Source organism: Ctenocephalides felis, unplaced genomic scaffold (assembly GCF_003426905.1).
Source record: "Ctenocephalides felis isolate EL2017-DRISC unplaced genomic scaffold, ASM342690v1 CF-g0.4_SCAFFOLD_00845, whole genome shotgun sequence".
In the NCBI taxonomy this organism is placed as follows: domain Eukaryota; kingdom Metazoa; phylum Arthropoda; class Insecta; order Siphonaptera; family Pulicidae; genus Ctenocephalides; species Ctenocephalides felis.
Window position 1 is genome coordinate 64,478,026 of NW_020536999.1, and position 22,314 is coordinate 64,500,339.

The window sequence follows — 22,314 nt, forward strand, 5'->3', positions numbered from 1 at the left end:
TTTTTTGTCTCGTTTCCTTCATGAGAATATTTATAGAGCAATAATCCTGATAACAGAATTGTCATTTGAATAATAAACTCTCTTTTGTTTTTGTGACAGACTTACAAGTTGAGAAAAACCTCTTCTTTAATTATTAATGAAATTACCACCATTTATCAATGTAAGGTACTAAAGAGTTCCATATAATATAATGTTATGACATATCTGCATATATATTGACAGTCTAATAATCGGGCATGACATCAATAAAAAAACATGAATTGTTTCAAAAAATTATTTTGAAATCAGCATGTTTTGGCTATAATTTTATTCTTTAATCTGTGGAACTTTAACAACTGGACAACAAATTCAAAACAACCACTAACATCGATGAACTGGAATCTTTGGAATCTGATTTATCAAATTAATTGTATGATTCAATATACAGGGTGCTTCAAAAAAATGTATACACACTTTGAACTTCCATAGAAAATCTATTTACCGTTCTACAAAGTTAAATTTCTAGAAAATAGAAAGCTGAAAGTCCAATGGAAATGAAACATAAATAACAAATGTTAATACTGTTCAAATTGGTGACCTGCAGCATCAATACAATTCTGAGTACGAGTCACCACTGATTTTGTACATCACAAGGTTGCAATTTTGTGAATGGATTCAGGAGATGGTGAAACGTGAATCGGGATTTATGAGTAGCATCATTTAGCCTCGCACTATCACAGGGATGTACAACCTTACCTGGATCAAAATTTGTCGGGCCAGTGGATAGGATGCAGGGGTCCAATCGAGTTTTTAGCACGCTCTCCAGACCTCACACCACTGGATTTTTTCTTGAGGGGCACAGTAAAAGATGAGGTGTACAAACGTAAACCATGTAATCTAGACATTCTTTGGAATGAGATTCAAGCAGTGTGTAGAGAAATCTCATTGGATATTATGATACGATGTACAGAATCAGTGGTGACTCGAATTCAGAATTGTCTTGATGCTACAGGTCACCAATTTGAACAGTATTAACATTTGATATTTAGGTTTCATTTACATTGGACTTTCAGCTTTCAATTTTTCTGAAATTTAACTTTGTAGAATGGTAAATATATTTTCTATGGAAGTTCAAAGTGTGTTTACATTTTTTTTGAAGCAGCCTGTTTAAAAATATATACATATATACATATATATATATATATATATATATATATATATATATATATTAGAGCTTTGAACAAAGAATCCAAGAAGTAATGAAAAATAAGTTTTTTAAAAAAACATTTCTTTATACATGTACTGTCGACGTTTCGGAACTTGGTACGTTCCATCTTCAGGACATTTGTCAAGAAACATCATCTTGATAAGATTTAAGCAAACAATATGTTGAAGAAAAGCAGAAGATGGTGGATGTTTTATATAAAATGAATAAAATTGTGGAAAAAATAATGTACTGAAATATGACAATATAATCAAAATGAAAATGATAAGAATAAATGAGTGGATTATATAACAAAATATTAAAAAATTTGGATAGTTATAGAAAGTTTTAAGAAAAGATTACTGAAAAAACAAAATTAATTACCTGTATGATCGATTTTGCACTAACACTGTTTCACTAAAAAAGATTTTATCAAAAAAAATGATTTTATAAATTTCTTTTCAGACGAAGAAACAAATTTTGCAATTCAAACTTTCTTTATATTATGTCTTTTTTGAGTTTGTTATGTGACACAAAAAATCTTTAAAATCCTTTTGTTCAATCATCAGTTTGTTACCCATAGTCATCTCATAACATCGAGGGAATAATACTTTTTGTCTCACATAACAAATTAAAAAAAGACATAATTTAAAGAAATTTTGAATAACAAAATCATCTTCTGCTTTCCTTAAATATATTGTTTGCTTAAATCTTATCAAGATCATGTTTCTTGACAGATGTCCTGAAGATGGAACGTTCCGAAACGTCGACAGTAAATAAATAAAGAAATGTTTTTTTAAAAAACTTTTGTTTTTCATTACTTTTTCGATTCTTTGTTTGAAGCTCTACAAAATATTTGCAAATTCAAGACTTTACCATCTAATATATTTATATATATATATATTATATATATATATATTATATATTAAATGTTAAATATGAACAATGCAACACGCAGATTTTTAACACACCTTTATTTAATAATTACAGACGTTTCGAGACCATGGTATGACTCATCTTCAGTGTAATTTCAAGAACAGTTACTTATATATACTTTTTGAAATTACTCTGAAGATGAAGCATACCATGGTCTCGAAACATCTGTCAATTATTAAATAAAGGTGTGTTAAAAATCTGAGTGTTGTATTGTTCGTATTTAACATTTAATATTCGTTCCACTCATATCACAAAATTTTATAATATATATATTATATATATATATATATATATATTGTTGAAGCCAACTTTTAATAAGATACCTTCAAAAATCAAAAATAAATTTAAAAATGTCAAACAACACTATACTTACTGGACAATTAACAATAAGTTTTATGTTAGAACCTTGTTTTTAATCAGTTTTTCATTATATTTTCCAGTCGGTCTACAGATCACATGCATTACATACTTACTCTTTAGTAAAAAGTTGTTCAGTTGATAAAATTGTGAAAAACAACTGTATAAATAGCGGTTTTAATATGTACTGCATCACCATATCCTCACAATATGGATTATAGTCCAGTCGTTATAGTAAGATTACCTCGGAATTCGAAAAACCCAGCTGTAAGTCTGTAAATACTTGTATATTGACACCCTAAAGTTGTCTCAAAACCTACATATGGTATTGACACCTACTGGGTACTGCTGGCTATCTCAAATTCCGAGATTCTTACTTAATTTAAGCTTAAATGACTGGACCTTTATTATTTTTTCTATTGTTAATCTTAGGATGGGCAAATTGTAAGTACTATTTACTTCTAGTTTTCAAACATATTATTGCATATGTTAGACTTTTCAATTATTTTAGTTCAACTGAATCAAGTCAACGTATATGTATGGATTTTTTTCTTTTTTTTTTTTTAGATAAAAACATGATTTTTATTGATGTAAAGCCTGATTTTTACACTCTGTCAATACATATGTCAACATCGAATTTAGAATATTATAACATGCATTTAAATTATAATTATGCCTAATATTTTAGGACATGCACATAGTTATTTCTCTACTAAAGAGCAAATTTCGATGATATAAAATTCTGTTCTCACAATGTCATTGTCAGAAGAAATTGTATTACCTTCTGGTAGCAGTTTAGATTATACTTTGGAATATGGAAGCAATACCGAGATTGATAAACCAAATACAATAAACGACCGCGAGGCCGCCAGTCCAAAGTTATTGCAAGTTTCAACTATAGGAAAAGTAAGAAATGAATTAGATATTTTCTTATCAATATATACTAAATACTAATTTTAATATTGTTTATGTTATATTATTAAATAATTATTATATTAATTGATGTGCGTGCCATTCTGGTTCATTCACTATGAACAGCAACATAAAATTTTTGCAGATTTTGCAGATCAATTTTTTTTCTCAAAACCAAAATTTCACAGACCAAAAAATTTTTCAGTGACTATAATAAGTAATAATATCTGGACTCAGTAGGCTATAAAGATTTTATTTTATTAAATACCAAACTTAAGTGTTAACTTTCTGAATTCTCATGTTGATTAATTTCATATTTGTAATTTACAAGCTGGTATATAAAAAATATTAAATTTTCAGGATAGCTTTAATGATAGCCCATTGCAGCTGTCTGACTCAGAAGCAGAAGATGATCCTTTGCCATGTATTGAAGAAGAACATATTGAATCGAATTGTGATCCTGGTGATAATACACAGAACGGTATGTTATTTTTACATATATATATATATATATATATATTATATATATATATATATATATATATATATATTTGAAGTATTTTGCTGTCCAATCATCGAATTAAAAAAACATTAAAATAGAAAAAAAAATTATTCTATTAAACGTTTTGACACTTAATGTGTGTCATCATTCAGTAATCTATAAAAACATATTACATAAATAACAATAGTTGATATTACATATAAAAAGGAGAAAATTATAAATATCAAATCAGGAAAAACAAATTATATAAAACAAAAAAAAATTATATAAAATGTATTAAACACTAAACTTTTTTTTAATTTGACGATTGGGCTGCAAAATACTTGTAATTGATTGTTTCTTTTTCGAACAGTAATATAACAATTATTGATAGTAATTACATCAATACAAACGAGCTTAGGCGCCAAAAACCTGCCAAATAGTTGCCGAATATTCGGTATTCGGTCTCTGGAGCATGCCTACATATTTATTCAAATTTTATGCCTAGGCTTACAACCACTATTCGGCTACTCTTTGCTATTTGCAGTATTTGGCACCATTTATACTATTCGGCCGAATACCGACCAATTGAATACCACATGTGATATGAAAAAAGCGATTATTTACATATATGTAAATGTATTTCGAATTATTTCTTTCATGAAATCAATATTAGGAATGCTAATCATAATAAAATAAATAAAAAAAGATAAAAAAATTTGTTTGTATATTTTGCGATAAAGAGCCAATAATAGCTCTTTTTCTTGGAAATGCTTAGGTTGAGAATAATAAATGACTTTATTGTATTGATACTGCACTTTTGTGTAACCATTAAATGATTCTATTAAATAATATAAACATGTAACAATAAAGTATCTTGTGAATATTCAGAAAAAAGTTCTTCACGTATTCATTTGTAACCTCAAAAGTCGATAAAGTTTAAATTATTATCTATACAATAACGAATTCATTTCTTCCTACCATATGATGAAAACTAAACTTTATTGAATGAAAGATAAAACACCAACAATGCTGTGGCTGAGCGGCGGCGGCGCCTTTGATTTTAACTATTCGGTATTCGGCCGAATATGCCTAATAGGAATATATATATATATATATATATATATATATATTAGGGTGGTCCTGAATTTGGACATTTTTCAATTTACTTGCTCCCAAAGGCTCAAATGGTTCTAAATTGATAAAAAACAATTCTCTGAAAGTTTCAGCTCTTAATATTAACTTTTAGATAGTGCGCAATTCAATCAAACTTCGTATGGAAATAGCATGAAAAAAAAATTAAATGAAGAATGATAAGATCATTGGCATCATACAATCGTTTGGCATTCCAATATGATCCCACTGCGAACTACAGTGATGAGGAAAATTTTGATATTGGACCAATGACGACCATATGCCAATGTAATTTGAATCCACCGCAACTTTGCAACGGTACTCAACTTTCGGTAAAAAGACTTATTCGGTAAAAAGATTTATGCCGAATTTGATTGAAGCAACCAATATTAATAAATAAATATAATTAATAAATTCACTACTGTTGTGAAATGAAATAAATTTTTTCCTTTTCAAATATAAAACAAAAAATTTTTTTTTCTTCATCTTTTAATCACCAAACGAAATGTTACATAAAACGAAACCATCTGGTGCCGAAACGGAGTTCGCCGGATTTGCTAGTATATATATATATATATATATATATATATATATATATATATATATATATATGATTCGGGCAGTAACACCAAATAAAAAAACTAAAGTAGTTGCGAAAAACTCTATTTAACCATACGTTTCGGTAAAGTTAATTATACTAAAATACACTACACTATTTACACAGTAATAAACCAAGCTATTAATAATTGGGTCCATTTATTAAAAGCTAGGTTTATTACTGTGTAAATAGTGTAGTGTATTTTTGTATAATTAATTTTCTGTAAGTATATATATGAGTTATATAACTTTATATCATTTTCCTTCTACATTATTATAAAATCTTTAAGTTTGTTCCACAGAATGACGGTCTCCACGAAGACTACTTTAGTTTTTTTACTTGGTGTTACTGCCCGAATCAAAATAACTCATCAAAATATATATCAACACCAAATTCACATACTTCAATACATATATATATATATATATATATATATATATATATATATATCATGATACCACATATAATTTTTAGATGGTGTAGAACCTAATAAAGTCGACAATAGTCACTCACTTGTAGAAGAACCAATTATTTCTAACCATTCTACCAATAAAGTAACAGAAGTAGTAATAGCCGAAACAAATATGAAATCTCTTGTGGAGGAAAATGGAAATAATGTGGAAAATAATAAAGTAAATGAACAAATCATTCATGATGTTCACAATGTTTACGAATCACAAAACTCTGTAAATATAGAAGGTAAGGATGTCATATCATCAAATGAATCAAAGGAACAAAAAGCTGACGACACAAATATTTTATGTTCGGAATCAATAACAGATTCCAAATTGCTTGAAAAAGAAATATTGGATTCGAATGATTCAAGCAATCATGCAACTACAGGTGGCGACTTAGATTCTAACCTATCTGATAAGTCTGAACCTAAGCAATCAGATCGTACAGAATCTACCAAAGATATAGAAAATGTAAGCATGAATGGTAGTTCTGAAACGAATAACGTTAATATGGAAACTAATTTTCTATATTCTGATGGCGTTGAAAATGATCAAAATGGGAATTCTGATAATGTAAGTGAAGAGTTTTTGTCTCCAGAAGAGAATGAAAATGAATGTTTTGATCAAACGTTCGACGCAAATAATTTATTGGAAGCGGTTGATACCAACTCCGCAAGTGCGAATAATAATTTAGTCAATAATTTTCTTATGGAGAAGCAGAATGAAATAACAAATGGTGAGGTTAATTCATCAGAATCTACAGTTATTTCGAACCAAAACAATATAGATGAAAATGGCTTTCAGGAGCAAAATGAATCCAATAATGATTCAATGACTGAGGTTGAATTCACAGAATTGGTTACAACTTCACAAGGTAAATTATCACTAATTGCTTTTAAATGTCTAAATTTAGAAATATTTTATAATTATGTATCAAATATATTAAGCTAGATAGGTCAAGACGCGCATATTTTATGAAAACAATTTATAAATGTCATTTATTTATTTTAATCAAGTATGTGAACGAATCAAAATATTACACAGAAATTGCTAACCGAAACAAAAGTTTAAATTTCAATTTTTGAAATAAATAACTAAATAAGTAATTCAGTTATTTATTTGCACAAAATTATTTAAAATTAGTTTATCACATTGCTTAGTCTATTACCTATTTATTAATTTCTTTAAAATGCGATAATGACATCGGAATTTGGAAACGAAGATACATTACCTACAAATGAGTACCACAACAAAGGTCATTATTTCTTATTTAAAAAATTATATCTATATATGATATTGAATATGATAATTTGCGATCTTACAAAAAGTTCTTTTTTACGATCTTACAAAAAAACGCATAAAATTCATGCCTCTGGACCAGAATACACCCTTAAACTCATTGAAAACGATTTGTCAAATCAGAGGTTTTAGTTTCAAACAGTTTGAATCGTTTACATAGTTAAAGGATTATTATATTAGATTAAAACAGAAGCGGACATCGCTTCTGAACGTAAGACGCTCTTAGGGTTAAATATTGTACCTGTATTATTCAAAATCGCTAATTATAATAATTTATTTCACATAGTAAACTATTAGCATGAAATTGTCTACTAACTATGATGATTTTATTTCTAAAGGTGGAAATGTTTATGATGATTTTCATTTCTAGAGGTGGAAATGACTTCTAGACAGGCAAAGCGTACAGGAGATGATGAGTTGACCGATGAAGATTCTTCCTCTAACAAAAGAATGAAAGTTGACGATACTATCAGCATTGAAGATGATGATGAAACACGGTCGACCACAAAAACTGATGAGAGCGATGAAAGAATAAAACGCAGGCGCGGTAGAATTGAGCGTGTTTTCAAAACATATGATTTAATGCGAGATAGTCTGGTCGGGATGTCCCGCGAGGATATGGAATGGTTTGTAGCAGGAAAAATTGTCGATGCAATCGATGCAGGAAGTGATTTGCAACGCGCGCGCGACCTCATCGATGGTTTGCAACGTCGTGTAAGCAAACTTGAATCGCAGCTTACAATTGCCACTAAACATGTAAAAGACCTTGATTTCTTGCACGGTAAGTGCATGTCAAGTATAAATATGGCAAGATTGCGAAATGGTCAATTACTCGCTCATCCTCACTATGTAACTAGGTATGCAAAATTTTTGATACAGACTTTAATCATTGCAGTAAATAATATAAATTATTTTCAACTTCAGATCTGTAGGTTTGCAGGTTTGTATAACGGGAAGCTCAATAGTAAATTTCAACCCCAAAAGATCTAATAAAAATAATGATGATACTGCGGATACAAATCAGCAATCGCTAAACTCTCAAAAACAGGTAAGATTTGCATTCGTTACCTTTTTAACTCCCTGTAGGGTAAGTTATAGTAATCGCAAAAAATCGCAAATGAAAATATTTGCATATCTTCACGTTTTGAAGATTGCTGAACATTTTGATATACCTTAGAAAGAATTATGTATGTGTGTGTGTGTGTATGTATGTGTGTGTGTATGTATGTGTGTGTGTGTTGTGCACGAATCAATCGATTTCAATTATTCAAAAAACATTTGATTCCTATTGATGAGAAGACTGATTAGTTTTTGGTGGAGACAAGCAACCAAAGATACGGGGCAAAAAGTGCCAAAAACGGTAATTCAGTTTTTGAGAGAACGAAGTACTTGATTTGATTGATTCAAAAAACATTTCACTTGTATTTTGACGAAATGAAGAATTGATGAAGTTTTTTGTAAGGCAGGTGTAGCGGTTTCGGAGATACAGAGGAAAAAGTAACAAAAAAATGATATTTGGCGGTTAAAAATGATCATTAGGCATATGCACATCAAATTATTAGATATTTAATAATAATTTTAAAAATGAGTACTAACTTTGTTACTTTTTGTTGGGTTCCGTACTAAGATTGTTAATAAGATTACTTATACGGTTCAAGCCAATTTCAAAATTTTTAGAAAAAAGGTGTTTTCAAAAATATACAAAGTTTTATACTTCAAATATGAATTTTAAATTTCAATTCAGTTTGAAAAGGTATATATTTTAAATGCGTTTTTCTATTCGTAAGAAATTCTCAGATGGATTTATTAGGCAACTCTTACTAATGTAAAATTTCTCAAGTGTTTTGAGCGATAAAACCGTCACTGTATATTTTATGAACGATAAAATATATAGTGATTATAATTATCTATTTGAAAATGTTTAAAACAATTGTTATTAATCATTGATTAATATTCATTGATTACAGATTTTTTTCCTCGAATATTTAATACTGTTACGGTAATTTCCCGGCACGATGCCATGCCCGACTAGTTTATAAATTTATTTAGCTTCCTATTTCCAAATGAGCAATTTACATGATTTCTATTACATTATATTCTATAATTTAATATTTACAGTTATATACAATATTCTACGTGATAATAATTTTATATACATTACATTATATTTTTTTAACAAAGCAAGCTAGTCAAAATAAATACCTTCTTAATATTTAATTTGAATATCTCGTTTAAAAATATATATCTCTGAGATATATATTTTTTACACTTTAAAATCAGATGCTGCAAATTTCCTTCAAAATCGTCACATGAGCATTTACTGACGTTTTTCATTTTTATTTTATAGAGATGTGAAAAGAAACATCCGTGATTGAATCTTAATTTACACATTATAATTGATTCTTTCTTGATTCATTTTTTAATCGCCCATATACTTTTAATTCGCTAATATTCTGGCTTTACTCAATTTGTTTTATGCCCATACATTTATTTCATTATTTTATTTTTTGACAATAGGTAAAGCAACCAAATCAGTCGCAACCAAAGGAAACGACATTGACTAACAACCAGATAAATTCAAATACTGCCACTCCTCCATTGCCAGTAAAATTAATAAAGAATCTTACTGCTCTTACAAATACTTCAAATTCAAGAGGTGATGTCACTATTGTAGATCTCACAGCAGAAGAAGAGGAAAATTCTATGAGCAAAAAAAGTAAGCTATTTATATTTTTAAAGTTTTGTTTAATTGTGATGAATTTTACAATAATTATTTTGATCAGATTTCAATTCGAGGTTGGGGTCAATAATATTTTTGGGTTTAGTTTTTTTTTTATTTTATTAATATAGGAAAATTAAGATATCGAATTTATGTATAATTCACGAGAAATGTCAAATACTAGTTTTTGTTAGTATTGGAGGAAAAAAGTGTGGTTGAAGAAAAATTTGAGTTCGATCTTCGCAAAACCTAATGCAATTGCATTTTTCTAATTCTATTGTAAACTGTAAACGTTCATTCATTGATTTGGTTTATTCTATGAGAAAGGAAATCGACATATCGATAATAAACCAGATATAAGTAGCATTTTGCCTTAAGATGGATTTAATTATTAAGAAGTTAGATTCAGCTATTCAGAAATTGTCAATAAAATTTTAACTGTAGTGAACAATTACGCATTTGTATGTCTTAAGAGCACCTCATTATTATAAAATTTGAAGCATTTTGAAGAATTTACAAAATTTTTTTTGGAAATTCAATTGCTTTACGTGGGACTCTAATAATTTAAGATGTTTGTTCAGATCTCTATAGACATATTAAATTTTATTGAAATTGCAAAAAATAACATTTAATTGAGAAGAAACGGTTCGGCGCCATTCTTTGCCAAAATCTAATTCCACGATTCCCATATGATATATTTCTAACGGTTTTTAAATATTCAAAATCTCTATAATCTATCAGGATTATTTTTGAAAACGTGAATCAAAACTTTTGTACTTTTCTCCAAATTATAAGGAAACGTCCAGGTTGATTGTCAGAAAAACTAAACGAGTTTTTTTGAGTTACATGACTTAATGAAACGAATGACTTAATGAAACGAATGACTTATTTTTTTTAAATCACTTCAGCCGTTTTTGAGAACGTCGTCTAATGGTCAAAAATCGGCTCACTTATACACACATTATTTTCCCAATTTTGTCTCAAACTATTAAGAAAGACTTGTTGAAAGCTTAAAATTAGCAAATCGGATTAGGGCGTGTTCATTAATCACGCGAGCTAGTTTTTGAGGATTTTTGGACCCTCCCTCCCCCTTGGTGATACGTGGTGATATTCAAAATTACCCCCCCCCTCCCCCACCAAAACATCACGTGTATTTTTAGTTACGTGAAAAACTAAGATTTTTGATTCCTTTTTTGAAAATGTTTGATTTTTAAAAAAAAAATTAGTTAAAAAATAAATACACGTGATATCTTACCATACCCCCTCCCCCACGTGATATTTCGTGATTTTTTGTCAAACCCCCCCTCCCCCTAAAAACCTAACGTGATTAATGGACGCCCTCTTATATCGAAAGCGAACTTCTCTTTCGGGAAGTTAAAACCTGTATATATTATACTTATTTAGGGTGGTTGTTATTTTTTAATTAATTGAAGCAAAATTTAAGCAAGAGTGGGTTCAGATTGTGCTTCTATATTATTTAAATATTGTTGTAGGTAAAGTAGATGGAAAGAATTCAAGACCTACATCGAACACTAGTTCGCCAATGAGTTGGTCGAGTCCTGGTTCCAATTCAATTGGAAGTGCTGCTAGTGGTACTTTCATGACAACTAAACGTCTGCCACCGCTGCCAAGCTGCCAGTATGCTGCTCCGACACGGTACAGCAACAACCACGTAGGACTAACAAACCCAGCCGACCCGCTGTTACGATTAGTCAAGTGGCGCAGGTAATATGATAATTTTTGTGCTCATCGAATATTTTAGTCTCGAAGTCAGCAGACCAGCAATTATATATACTATTTTTCTTTACTTCTATTCCTGTTTATATGTTCAAAGTCAGAAACATATCGATGGTTTTCTGACGCAACCTCGTAACTCGATTTTTGACGATTTTGAGTTTTATTCCGAAAATCAATCACTAAATATAGACGCATAGATCTGTGAAGTTTTGTAAAAAAAAATCTACCGAACGTTTTTTATTGAGAAAAATACAATCACGTATCTCAATTCCAAAAAATGTGCCATGCGCAACCTCGTATCTCAGAATACATGGTGGCGTATATAAACAAGTTTCGCTGTCAGCAATGTTGTTTAGTTCAATCTTTCTGATAAAAATTATTATTCAATTAAGTTAATTGTTATTAAAACTTAATGAACGATAGTTAATAAATACATTTATTATTTACTTACCGCAAGTTATAGTAATTTTCCTAAAATTGAAAATGAAACTTTTTGCATATTTAACGCTTTAGAGGTTTCTGAATATCTTGACATACCTTAAAAAATGGATGTATGTGTTTGTGTGCGTGTGTGTTTGTGGATACAATTATCTGTCCACGTTTTCGGGAGCACGGATCAACCAATTTGAAACATTCAAAAAGCAATCGTTTCTTATTGAGAAAACAGAGCATCCGATTTAATTATTTAAAAACATTCAATTTTTATTGATGACGTGGTGATTAGTTTCTGGAAAAGACAGACCCAGTCGTTACAAAGCTTCCGATTCGAATGATTCAAAAAACATTTTGCAGTATAAAGAATCGATTAGTTTAGGAAAGCAGAATTTTTTTTGTCCATTTTTTTTTAATTTACAATTATTTCTTTGTTTAAATATGGAAAACGATTCGGCTTTTAATTTTTGCTAGCTAACATTCTAAAACTCTCTTATATACTTCAAATAAATAAATTTAAATTTGCAAATTAGTTTATATAATTATTAGAAATATGAGATATGTTTTTTTTTTACTTTTATTTACTTTTTATGTAAACATATATAAAAGTCGTTGTCCAATTTATTCTTATATTTTGTCATTCAAATGCGAATAACGAAAGTTACAGTATTAATAATAATCTATTTGAAATCATTTATTATTCCTTGATTCTATTTAATTACGGTACGGGAAGTTCCACCAATTTGCTTAAAGACACGATGCCATGCACCACTAGTTATATTTTTATTATGTTGAGAACAAATATCACAGTAAGCAACAAAAATTAAACAATTATGAATTCTTACTGACAATAAATTCTCACATGAAATTAAATTTTGTATATTTTTGAGTTAGATAATGTGTCATCCGCAGATAAAACATCATTAAATAAAGAAATAATAAAAGTAAAAAAGAATAAAAGTAACAATAAAAATGATAATCACAAAGTAGTAAATTATAAATCCATGAAAGAGCTAAATATCCTAGATATTGAAATACCTAAACTATGGCCAGATACTATATTGTCGTAATTATAAACTAACATATACCACAAGTTTAATAATGTTTGTTTTTTATTAAGAATTATTTAAAGAGTTGATCGATATTCAAAATAAAACGATTGAAAAAAGTTATTCATGTACTCTTATTTGAAAACAGCATGACGCAACCACGTATGTTCAAAGAATTGAAGAAAAAATAATGGTTAATTGTTTGTAATATCATACTTGTCTCAAATAATTGTCACAAGATTGAATATTTATAAAAATTTATAAAAAAAATTGTTAACAGCAGTTCAAAAATTCGTTATAAAACGTTTTTTGTCTCTCCTGAAAAGTTACAAAAATGTTGCTCTGGCTGGCACAATCCTGCAGCTCTATCCCTTACATAGACAAATAGATTTTATAATCTTTGTATAATAAAATCGAATTTTCGAATGAGAGTTTGGATGATCTCCCTATAAGCCAATTCAATTTTTTCACTTCTAGATCTATTTGTTTTCTCTTCATGGTAATGTACATTTTCCAGTTTAGTTTACTATCAATATGCATATCTAGGTATTTCATGGATTGATAACTTCATTAGACAGGTATAGAGCGGAGCACATAAGCAATTCAATTTTTTCACTTCTAGATCTATTTGTTTTCTCTTCATGGTAATGTGCATTTTCCAGTTTAGTTTACTATCAATATACATATCTAGGTATTTCATGGATTGATAACTTCATTAGACAGGTATAGAGCGGAGCACATAAGCTTTTTAATTTTTTGTTTTTGTTGTAAAATTTTCTCGAGTGGTATTAATAATGCATGTTAACGCACAATATGCTCTGAATTTTATAAATATTCAATTTATTATAGAATCTTTATTAATAGTAGATACTTTTAAATTAAGGAATAATTGTTTAAAAGAGTTGTAATTTAATAGTTTATTTGAGCACAAGTAATTCAGTTGGAATTTATCTACATATGTGTTATGTGTATGTATTATATATATATAGTGGCGATAGTTACGTTTTCGTTAAATTGGGTTTGGGTTTTATATCATGAATGAAAATTTGTATATATATTTGTATATATATATAATATATATATAATGCTTAATCTTTCAGCATAATATATTTATATCCTAATTTATATTATAGTTCAGATTTATATTGAACAATTTATAGAAATAAAAGAATTCGTTATTTGAGTAATAAATCAATCATATCACATAAATAATTTAACTCTATATAGAAGATTTATATTTTTTTAAATTTAATTTCATTTATTATACTTTTATAACAATATTAGGCTTATGAATAAAGTTTATCAATATTTATTATAATAAACAAATTAGAGGATAAAGCTAAATCACCTCTATAAATATAATGATTTTTCATATCATGGCCTTTAATGTAGTAAAATCCCTAGTATTAAGGTAATCATATTTTGTTACTATTTATTGCACTTCAACATTTATTATATCTTCAGGGTATTGTAATATCATGGACTATGCCAGACGAAACTCTCGATCAAGCTAAGATTGCCAGCTACCAAATATATGCATATCAAGAAGGGGACACTGCAACTAGTTCAGGCAATCTTTCATCAGATCTTTGGCGAAAAGTTGGAGATGTAAAAGCAATGGCTCTTCCTATGGCTTGCACACTTACACAGTTTACTCTTGGAAACAGGTTTGTTGTTTAGTAATATGTTTCATGAAAACATTTAGGTATGAGCTAGAATCTAGATACACATTTAAATACAAAAAAATTAAAACAATCAAATCAACTGCAAAATCGCTATCTATCTTTAGTCGCTAGTGATCTTCTAGTATTCTTAAGCTTCATATTTTTGTAAGGTAACTTACAAAAGTTTGCGAAATTTGAAATTATTATAACATGCCAAGATTTGGATAAATATTTAAGCGATGTGTAAGTGAAAAACATTTGTTTTGTACAGACAATGTGAATTACTCATTAGTTGTTGGGAAAGGCTGATGCAGTAGCAAAACATGGTAGTGGCATTACTGTACCTTGCCATAAAAAATATTTTAATATAACATTAGATTGAATATATTAATAACAAACTTTCAATGCTGTGTTATGTATTTTTCATAACAGTAAATAATTAGCGCTTGCAAAACTCTTTGTACAGAGACTCTTTTCATATTTATTTGCATGCTTATATTCAAGTATTTATAATTTTTATATCTGTATATTAGATACCCCTTTTTATACTCAACAAAATTAAACCTACCATATCCCGTCACTTTGATAATAATTATGTATATTGCGTTTTTTTAGTAGTAGTTCTAAAACTAGATCCGAGATGGGCAGAAATGTTCCAACCGTCCTTGGCGAAAAGTTTAATAAAAAATCACATTTAGTCTTGATAAACTAAAAGCCTTTTTTATTCAAAATTTATTCATTTAATTGTTTGCTTAAGCTTGCGCATGCCTGCACCTCTAAATCATATGTTTTAAATTCTAAAATATTGAAATTATAATTTCAGTGTGTTTATTTTGTTTTTCTATTTTTTGAAACCGTGATTTTAATTATATTTTAAGAATTTTGATTTTGTTAATTAACTATAACAAAAAACAACAGCTCAGTGGCGATAGTTACGTTTTCGTTAAATTGGGTTTGGGTTTTATATCATGAATGTAAATTTGTAAATCAAGTTCACTTTTTATAAAATCTCATTGTCAGTAATCATACATTTTGCAAAGTTTATACTGTAATGATGAGCCGATATACATCTACTTGCGTTATTAAAAAAAAACTCGTGGTGCTAAAAAGCTAACCCGCCTTCCCAAATAATTTACCAGTGCTTATTTGGACAATACCAGTAAAATGTTTTTTTGAATTATTTAAATCGCCAGAAATTGCAAATGCAAAATTTTGATTGACTGGGTGAACTGCCCTATAAAAACAAATTGTCAAAAAATAATTCAAATATGTATTTTTATTCCCGGCTCACAAGGAAGTGGAAACGAAACAAACATCAATATTGACACATATGCTTGCAATTTGCAATGTGCGTGAACCAAAAAATATAACTTATGATGTGAAAGTTAATAAACTCCTTAAATTTTTTTTACATAATTTATAATGGACATCTATATGCCAATTATAAATGTATCAGGCATTATTATTACTGAAATTTTTCTTCACTCTCATTTTGTTTAAAATGCATTAATTTTATATTTTTTCAGGTATCATTTTGCAGTTCGCGCAGTGGATGTTCATAGTCGTGTAGGAAACTTCAGTGTTCCAAAAAATATACAACTGAATGATATGGTGTAATTATAAAATAATCTTATTTATTATTATGAATTGTAAGAAAGGAAAATAATTGAAGTCATTATGAATTTTATTGACTTTTGATATACAAGGAATTAATATTATTGTAGTTTCACTCTTGCAACAGTCAAACAATTGCTTTTAACAAATTCAACAAAAATTAAACATATACCATGTAACTGACAATTTTATGCAAAAATTTAGTGGTATATATATATATATATATATATATATATATATATATACATGAGTTATTTTGATTTGGGCAGTAACACCAAGTAAAAAAAAACTAAAGCAGTTGTAAAAAAGCTTTATTTAATATTACGTTTCAGTCTTCGTCAATAAATATATATATATATATATATATATATATATTATATAAAATTATTTGAGTCTTGGATAACTTAATAATAATTGTGATTATAAATTATATGGTATATGATTTAGAATATTATTTTAAAGTGTCAATTCTAAATCATACATTTATTAATAAATAAGTTTAAATAATTTCATACAATAATTTTTACTGAAGAATTTTGTATTTCCAAGCAAATCCAATCACTGAACAAATTTTGATGAAAATAAATGAATTTCGCAAAGATTAAGTTGTTTTTGAATCTCGCGCTTTTAATTGTACAAATGGCTTTGTTGGACATTTTGATAACTTCATTGCCAATAACTTGAATTGTCAAAGAGATTTTTGTAAATAACACGTGCTCGCCTTAATTACGAGTTTTTAATTAAATCATTGATTAGATTCAATTAATTGTGCATCAAATTGTGTAAATAATTTAGTAGAACAATCTGATATAACAAATTCATCGCGAAATGTTTATGAAAAGTCAAATAAATGTGTGGAAGTGTTTAGCATGAACACGGGGTATTCTAATATTGTCTAGGGTTTAGGTGTACCTTGAATAGTCATAAGTATCTCTTTCAGGGAGCTCATTTCGAATTGATTTTATATCAATAAATAAACATTTTACTTACAGTCAATGTATCCTTTATTTATATATATGCAAATGTGAATTGTACAATTAATATGTGTATGTATATGCTTCTGTAGGTAATGCTTAAACACTTCCACCCCATATCAATTTATTATTGAATTTTAAGTTCACAAAAGTCTCTTTTTTATGTCGTGTATTGTGTATTTTGTAAAGACTTTACTCGTACGTTTGCAACATGTAGAATAGGCTTGTAACCGAATGATTTTGTAAAGAAGTGTTTTTGGGTCGAGTACTAGGAGTTTCTGGCAGTTGCTGCAGAAGTGGCTCAAGTATTGATTTAGTGTTCTGGCAGAAGCTGCAGAGGATATTCCGATTAATGTGAGTGCAAAGCATGTTTTATACAAAGCAAGTGAAAGAATATATTTTTTGAATTATATATAGGCATTTATCGTACTACATCTGATGCACTTATAGGATTTTAAATATTCAATATTTAACTATTATATATATATATATATATATATATATATATATATATAATTATTTGTAATTTTGAATTTGAGACAGTTACATCAACCAAAAATCAAAGAATGTTGAAAACCTATACTGTTCAAAATATAATTTTTTATAATCCTCAGTAAAGGGTCTGGGCGTGTTTCCATACAGAATTGGCCTCACCCTGATGGTATTTAAATGATTTTGAATTTTGAAAAATCAAAAAAGGTAATGAATTAAAATTAAAATACTTTTTATTGCCGACGTAAATATATGAAAAATATTGAAATCTTAAGTTTTTCATACATTGAAATATATTATTCATAAGCTTATACGACGAATAAAAATAATCGATAATAATAATTATAGTTTTATTCGGCGAGTTGGATTTTTTATTATGACTCATGAATATACTTATATACAAGATATAAAAGAATGGTTTTTAATAAATATTTCCATACTTATATACAGACTTTGTCGGGATTTATTTCTTTACCTCAGTGATAATGAGACAAGTCTTGATACATGTAGAAGAAATAATTTAGATCAAGTCTGATATAAACACCTTTATTAAGGGTTACCAATACTGTTAATAGTACCAACAAGTGTGATTTCCAGGTAACTATAAGTAATCTTTAAAAATATAAAAATAAGTAATTATATAACTATGTATATGAATTATACAATAAGAATGAATACTTAACTATACTTACTTAACTATAATTTGAAAAAGAAGACTGCAAGCTTTAAATTTGATTTCATCTTTAAAATATAAAATAAAATAACTACATGCATTTAGTTTCATACAGAATGGTCTGAATTAATATAATTTTTATAATTACATTGTATTTTATAGGATTAACTTTACTGTCAAAAACAAAAATGATATTATTATTACTATATTTCATATTATTATTACAGCCCAATCTTTTCTATTATAGGTGATTTAAAAAATTCATGACAACGTGAACAGGAGTATTTTAAGTTTAGTACGTCACAGTGAACCACCTCAACTGCAAGTAACTTACGAAGCACGGATAAGGAAGATGAAATATCTTAGCATGAATATTTTAGTGATGTAAAAAGCGAATTACCTATGTACGTTTAAGAAGCAGATGACAGTGTGAATGTTTAAAGACTAGTTTTAGTTATATATGATGCTTTTCACATTGGCTTTTGGTCAATTCAATTTAGTTGCTTGTAAATGGTATTTATAGAATGTTTCGTGAACCTTTTGAAACTGCCTACAACAGAAATTTTTATATATCTCATAGTGTTCAATACAATTAATACAAGTGCATTATTGAGATTTAAATGGACAATAATAATAAAATAAGAGTGCCATGTTCTGGCAATTAAAATTGTATATACAATTCTAATCGTAACATACTTATTTCTAAAATTATAACTTAGAATGTGTGAATGTGTGTTTTGATGCGTAATAAGTTTGATTTTAGAGGTAGTTAAATGTGGCTGTATAATATTATAATGTACTTAGTTATAAAATTTTAGTAATTACCCATTATATTTTTAGTTTTATACTTAAAATCCATATTTTCGTACATAAAATCCATATTTATTTTATAGTTTATAGATATATATTTACATTAAAATTATATTATAAAAGTATTGGAGTTTTTAATAACCGTTGTAATTGTAATTGTAATTATAAATTTTATGGTATATAATTTATATTATTTCCAGCTTGTTTTAAATAAAAATTTACATCAAAGATTTATTAATAAGCTAAAATAATTTCATAAAGCAATTTTATTTTTTTATGCAAATTTATACACTTTGAAAAATATACTTTATATAACAATACTTTTTATTTTGATGAATATAAATATTTCCAAAGAATAAACTTTCTGCTTGAATTTCGCGCTTTAAATTGTACAAGAGGTGACAGTCATTCTGACACATGTTGATAACTTCAATTCAATTGTCAAAGAAATTTTCGTGAATTAAGACGCGGTCGCGTTAATTATGATTTTTAATTAAATCCTTGATTAGTTTTAATTAATTTAAGTATCAAAACGTGTAATTAATTTAGTAGATCATTTTGATATAATAAATTTATCGTGAAACGTTAATTAAAAGCCAAAAAATGGATATGTGTATAAGTACCTAGGTGCACCTTGAATAGTTTGATAAGTATCTCTTTCAGGGCCTCCATTTTGAGTCAATTTTATAATTAAACAATTCATTTACAGCATCAGTGTATCCTTTATTTATATATATGCAATTATCAATAGTATAATTTATATATGTGCTTTTGTAGGTTATGCTTTAGTACTTTTACCACATATCTCTTTATTATCGAATTCTAAATTCACGAAAGTCTCTAATCTAAGTCGTGTGTCGTGTATTGTGTAAAGACTTTACTCGGACAATTGCAACAGGTCAAATTGACTTGTAAAAGACTAAAGTTATGTAGTGGTTCTAAAGTAGTGATTTTGTGTCGAGTACTTGAGATTTCTGGCAGATGCTCCAGAGGTGGTTCGCGTAATGAGTTAGTGCTCTGGGAGCTGCTGTAGAGGATATCGAACAATGTAAGTGCAAAGCATGTTTTATACAAAGCGAGTCAAAGAATATATTTCTGATATATACAGGCATTTATCATATTACATCTGATATGTAGTACTTTATATATATATATATATATATATATATATATATATATATATATATATATATATATAAAGCGAGAGGTTTTTCTTCAGATGGCGAAATAATATGATAAAATTGTTCTTGGGCATCCATCCAGTAATTAATAACAGTTTTATTGAAAGAAAATGTTTTGATTTATTTAATTTAATAAATTGGTTAGATTTATGCTTTTTTACATGTTTTTATTTATATTTTTCTGTGGATGGATCTAATCAAGACCCGAAACATATGTTTTCTTAATAAAAACATTTTCTTTCAATAAAACTGTTTTTAATTACTGGATGGATGCTCAAGAACAATTTTATCATATATACATATTTTTTGTAGTACTTTATTTTAAATATTCAATATTTAATTCTTATGTAAATATATATATATATATATATATATATATTTACATAAGAAAAAAAATATTGAATGTTTAAAATAAAGTACTACATATGCAGTATATATGCATTAAGTTTTTCTTATCTCTGAATTTAAAGCAGTAAAATAATTTTGAAAATGTTTACTTCATCACAATATTTTTTGTAATCCTAAGTGAAACTATAATTTTAATAGAAACAAATAAAAAGATATTACTCATAATTTATTTTCTGAAAGAGGTTTACAATTAATGACCGAGTTTTTTATTATATACTACTTTTGTGCTTGTAATGATAATATTTCTTATATAGTTATGTATTTGATGCTTGTTTTTCATATTAAATGAAATTAATTGAAAGATGCTTTGGGAACTTGTGCCTATCTTATCCGATATTATTTATAAAGCAGTCTGTATATATTTTAGTGAAATATTTTCTGGTTTGTCCATTATTAATATAGTCGTATACATATATCTGCTGAAAATATCGTTTATACTATTATATTTGAGTCAATATCATTTTCTTTAATAAGATTTACTTTATTAATTTTTAATTCATAAAATACAATATATTCTTTGTTTATTCAACTACAACTATTATGCTAATAAAAGATTTTAAATTAATTTAGCAGACATATGTATTAAAGACTATGTTCATATTCAATTTGCTATGGGGAAAACATGTTGATTCAGTTATATTAATTTACTTATGAATTAAAATTTATGAATGTTTTAAATCAATATAAAAGATAAAAGTTTGTACTTCTCGTATGTATCAAAGACATTGAAAGTAATTTATATTATTTATTTATATTATAATTCCATAATAATATTCCACCAAAGATTCCTTTGCTCTATAAATAACACTATGAACTGATTTTGTGTGGAATTCAGAATTCTTATATGTATATTGTTACCAAATTATTAGTTAACCAATACAGCTTTTTGTAAGCATCGATTACTCATTTGTTGAAGAGGCCCTAGCATTCTTCCTTAGGTAACTCCTAAATTGATGGTATTTTATTACAAATTACAAATTTACTTTGTTACAAAAATCTCTTTTTTTTGTGACACCTCTTGTTCATTATTCTTCGGAAACAATTTTTTAAATTACATTTCCAGTATCAAGAATCATGTGTTTTCCCTGTAGCGATATTGACTGCATGTACATTCTTATTTATGGATAACACGATTGTTGGTTTTGATCAAAATATTTCAAATAGTCAATACGACTTACCAAATTGTTAATTGAATGCAGCTTTTAA

At 27.5% G+C, this 22,314-nt stretch overlaps 1 protein-coding gene across 1 annotated transcript in view; it reads left to right on the plus strand.

Moving 5' to 3' along the window:
• The window catches only part of LOC113387271 (activating transcription factor 7-interacting protein 2-like), a 19,946-nt gene extending 3,373 nt beyond the window's left edge, over positions 1 to 16,573 (plus strand). The window contains exons 2-10 of the mRNA XM_026624840.1: positions 3,165 to 3,382; positions 3,749 to 3,869; positions 6,076 to 6,930; positions 7,726 to 8,212; positions 8,280 to 8,403; positions 9,873 to 10,071; positions 11,568 to 11,746; positions 14,757 to 14,959; positions 16,483 to 16,573. Of these exons, the coding sequence (XP_026480625.1) occupies positions 3,230 to 3,382; positions 3,749 to 3,869; positions 6,076 to 6,930; positions 7,726 to 8,212; positions 8,280 to 8,403; positions 9,873 to 10,071; positions 11,568 to 11,746; positions 14,757 to 14,959; positions 16,483 to 16,573 (2,412 nt within the window). The 5' untranslated portion in view covers positions 3,165 to 3,229. The remainder of the gene's footprint in view (positions 1 to 3,164; positions 3,383 to 3,748; positions 3,870 to 6,075; positions 6,931 to 7,725; positions 8,213 to 8,279; positions 8,404 to 9,872; positions 10,072 to 11,567; positions 11,747 to 14,756; positions 14,960 to 16,482) is intronic.
• Positions 16,574 to 22,314: the final 5,741 nt, after the last annotated feature.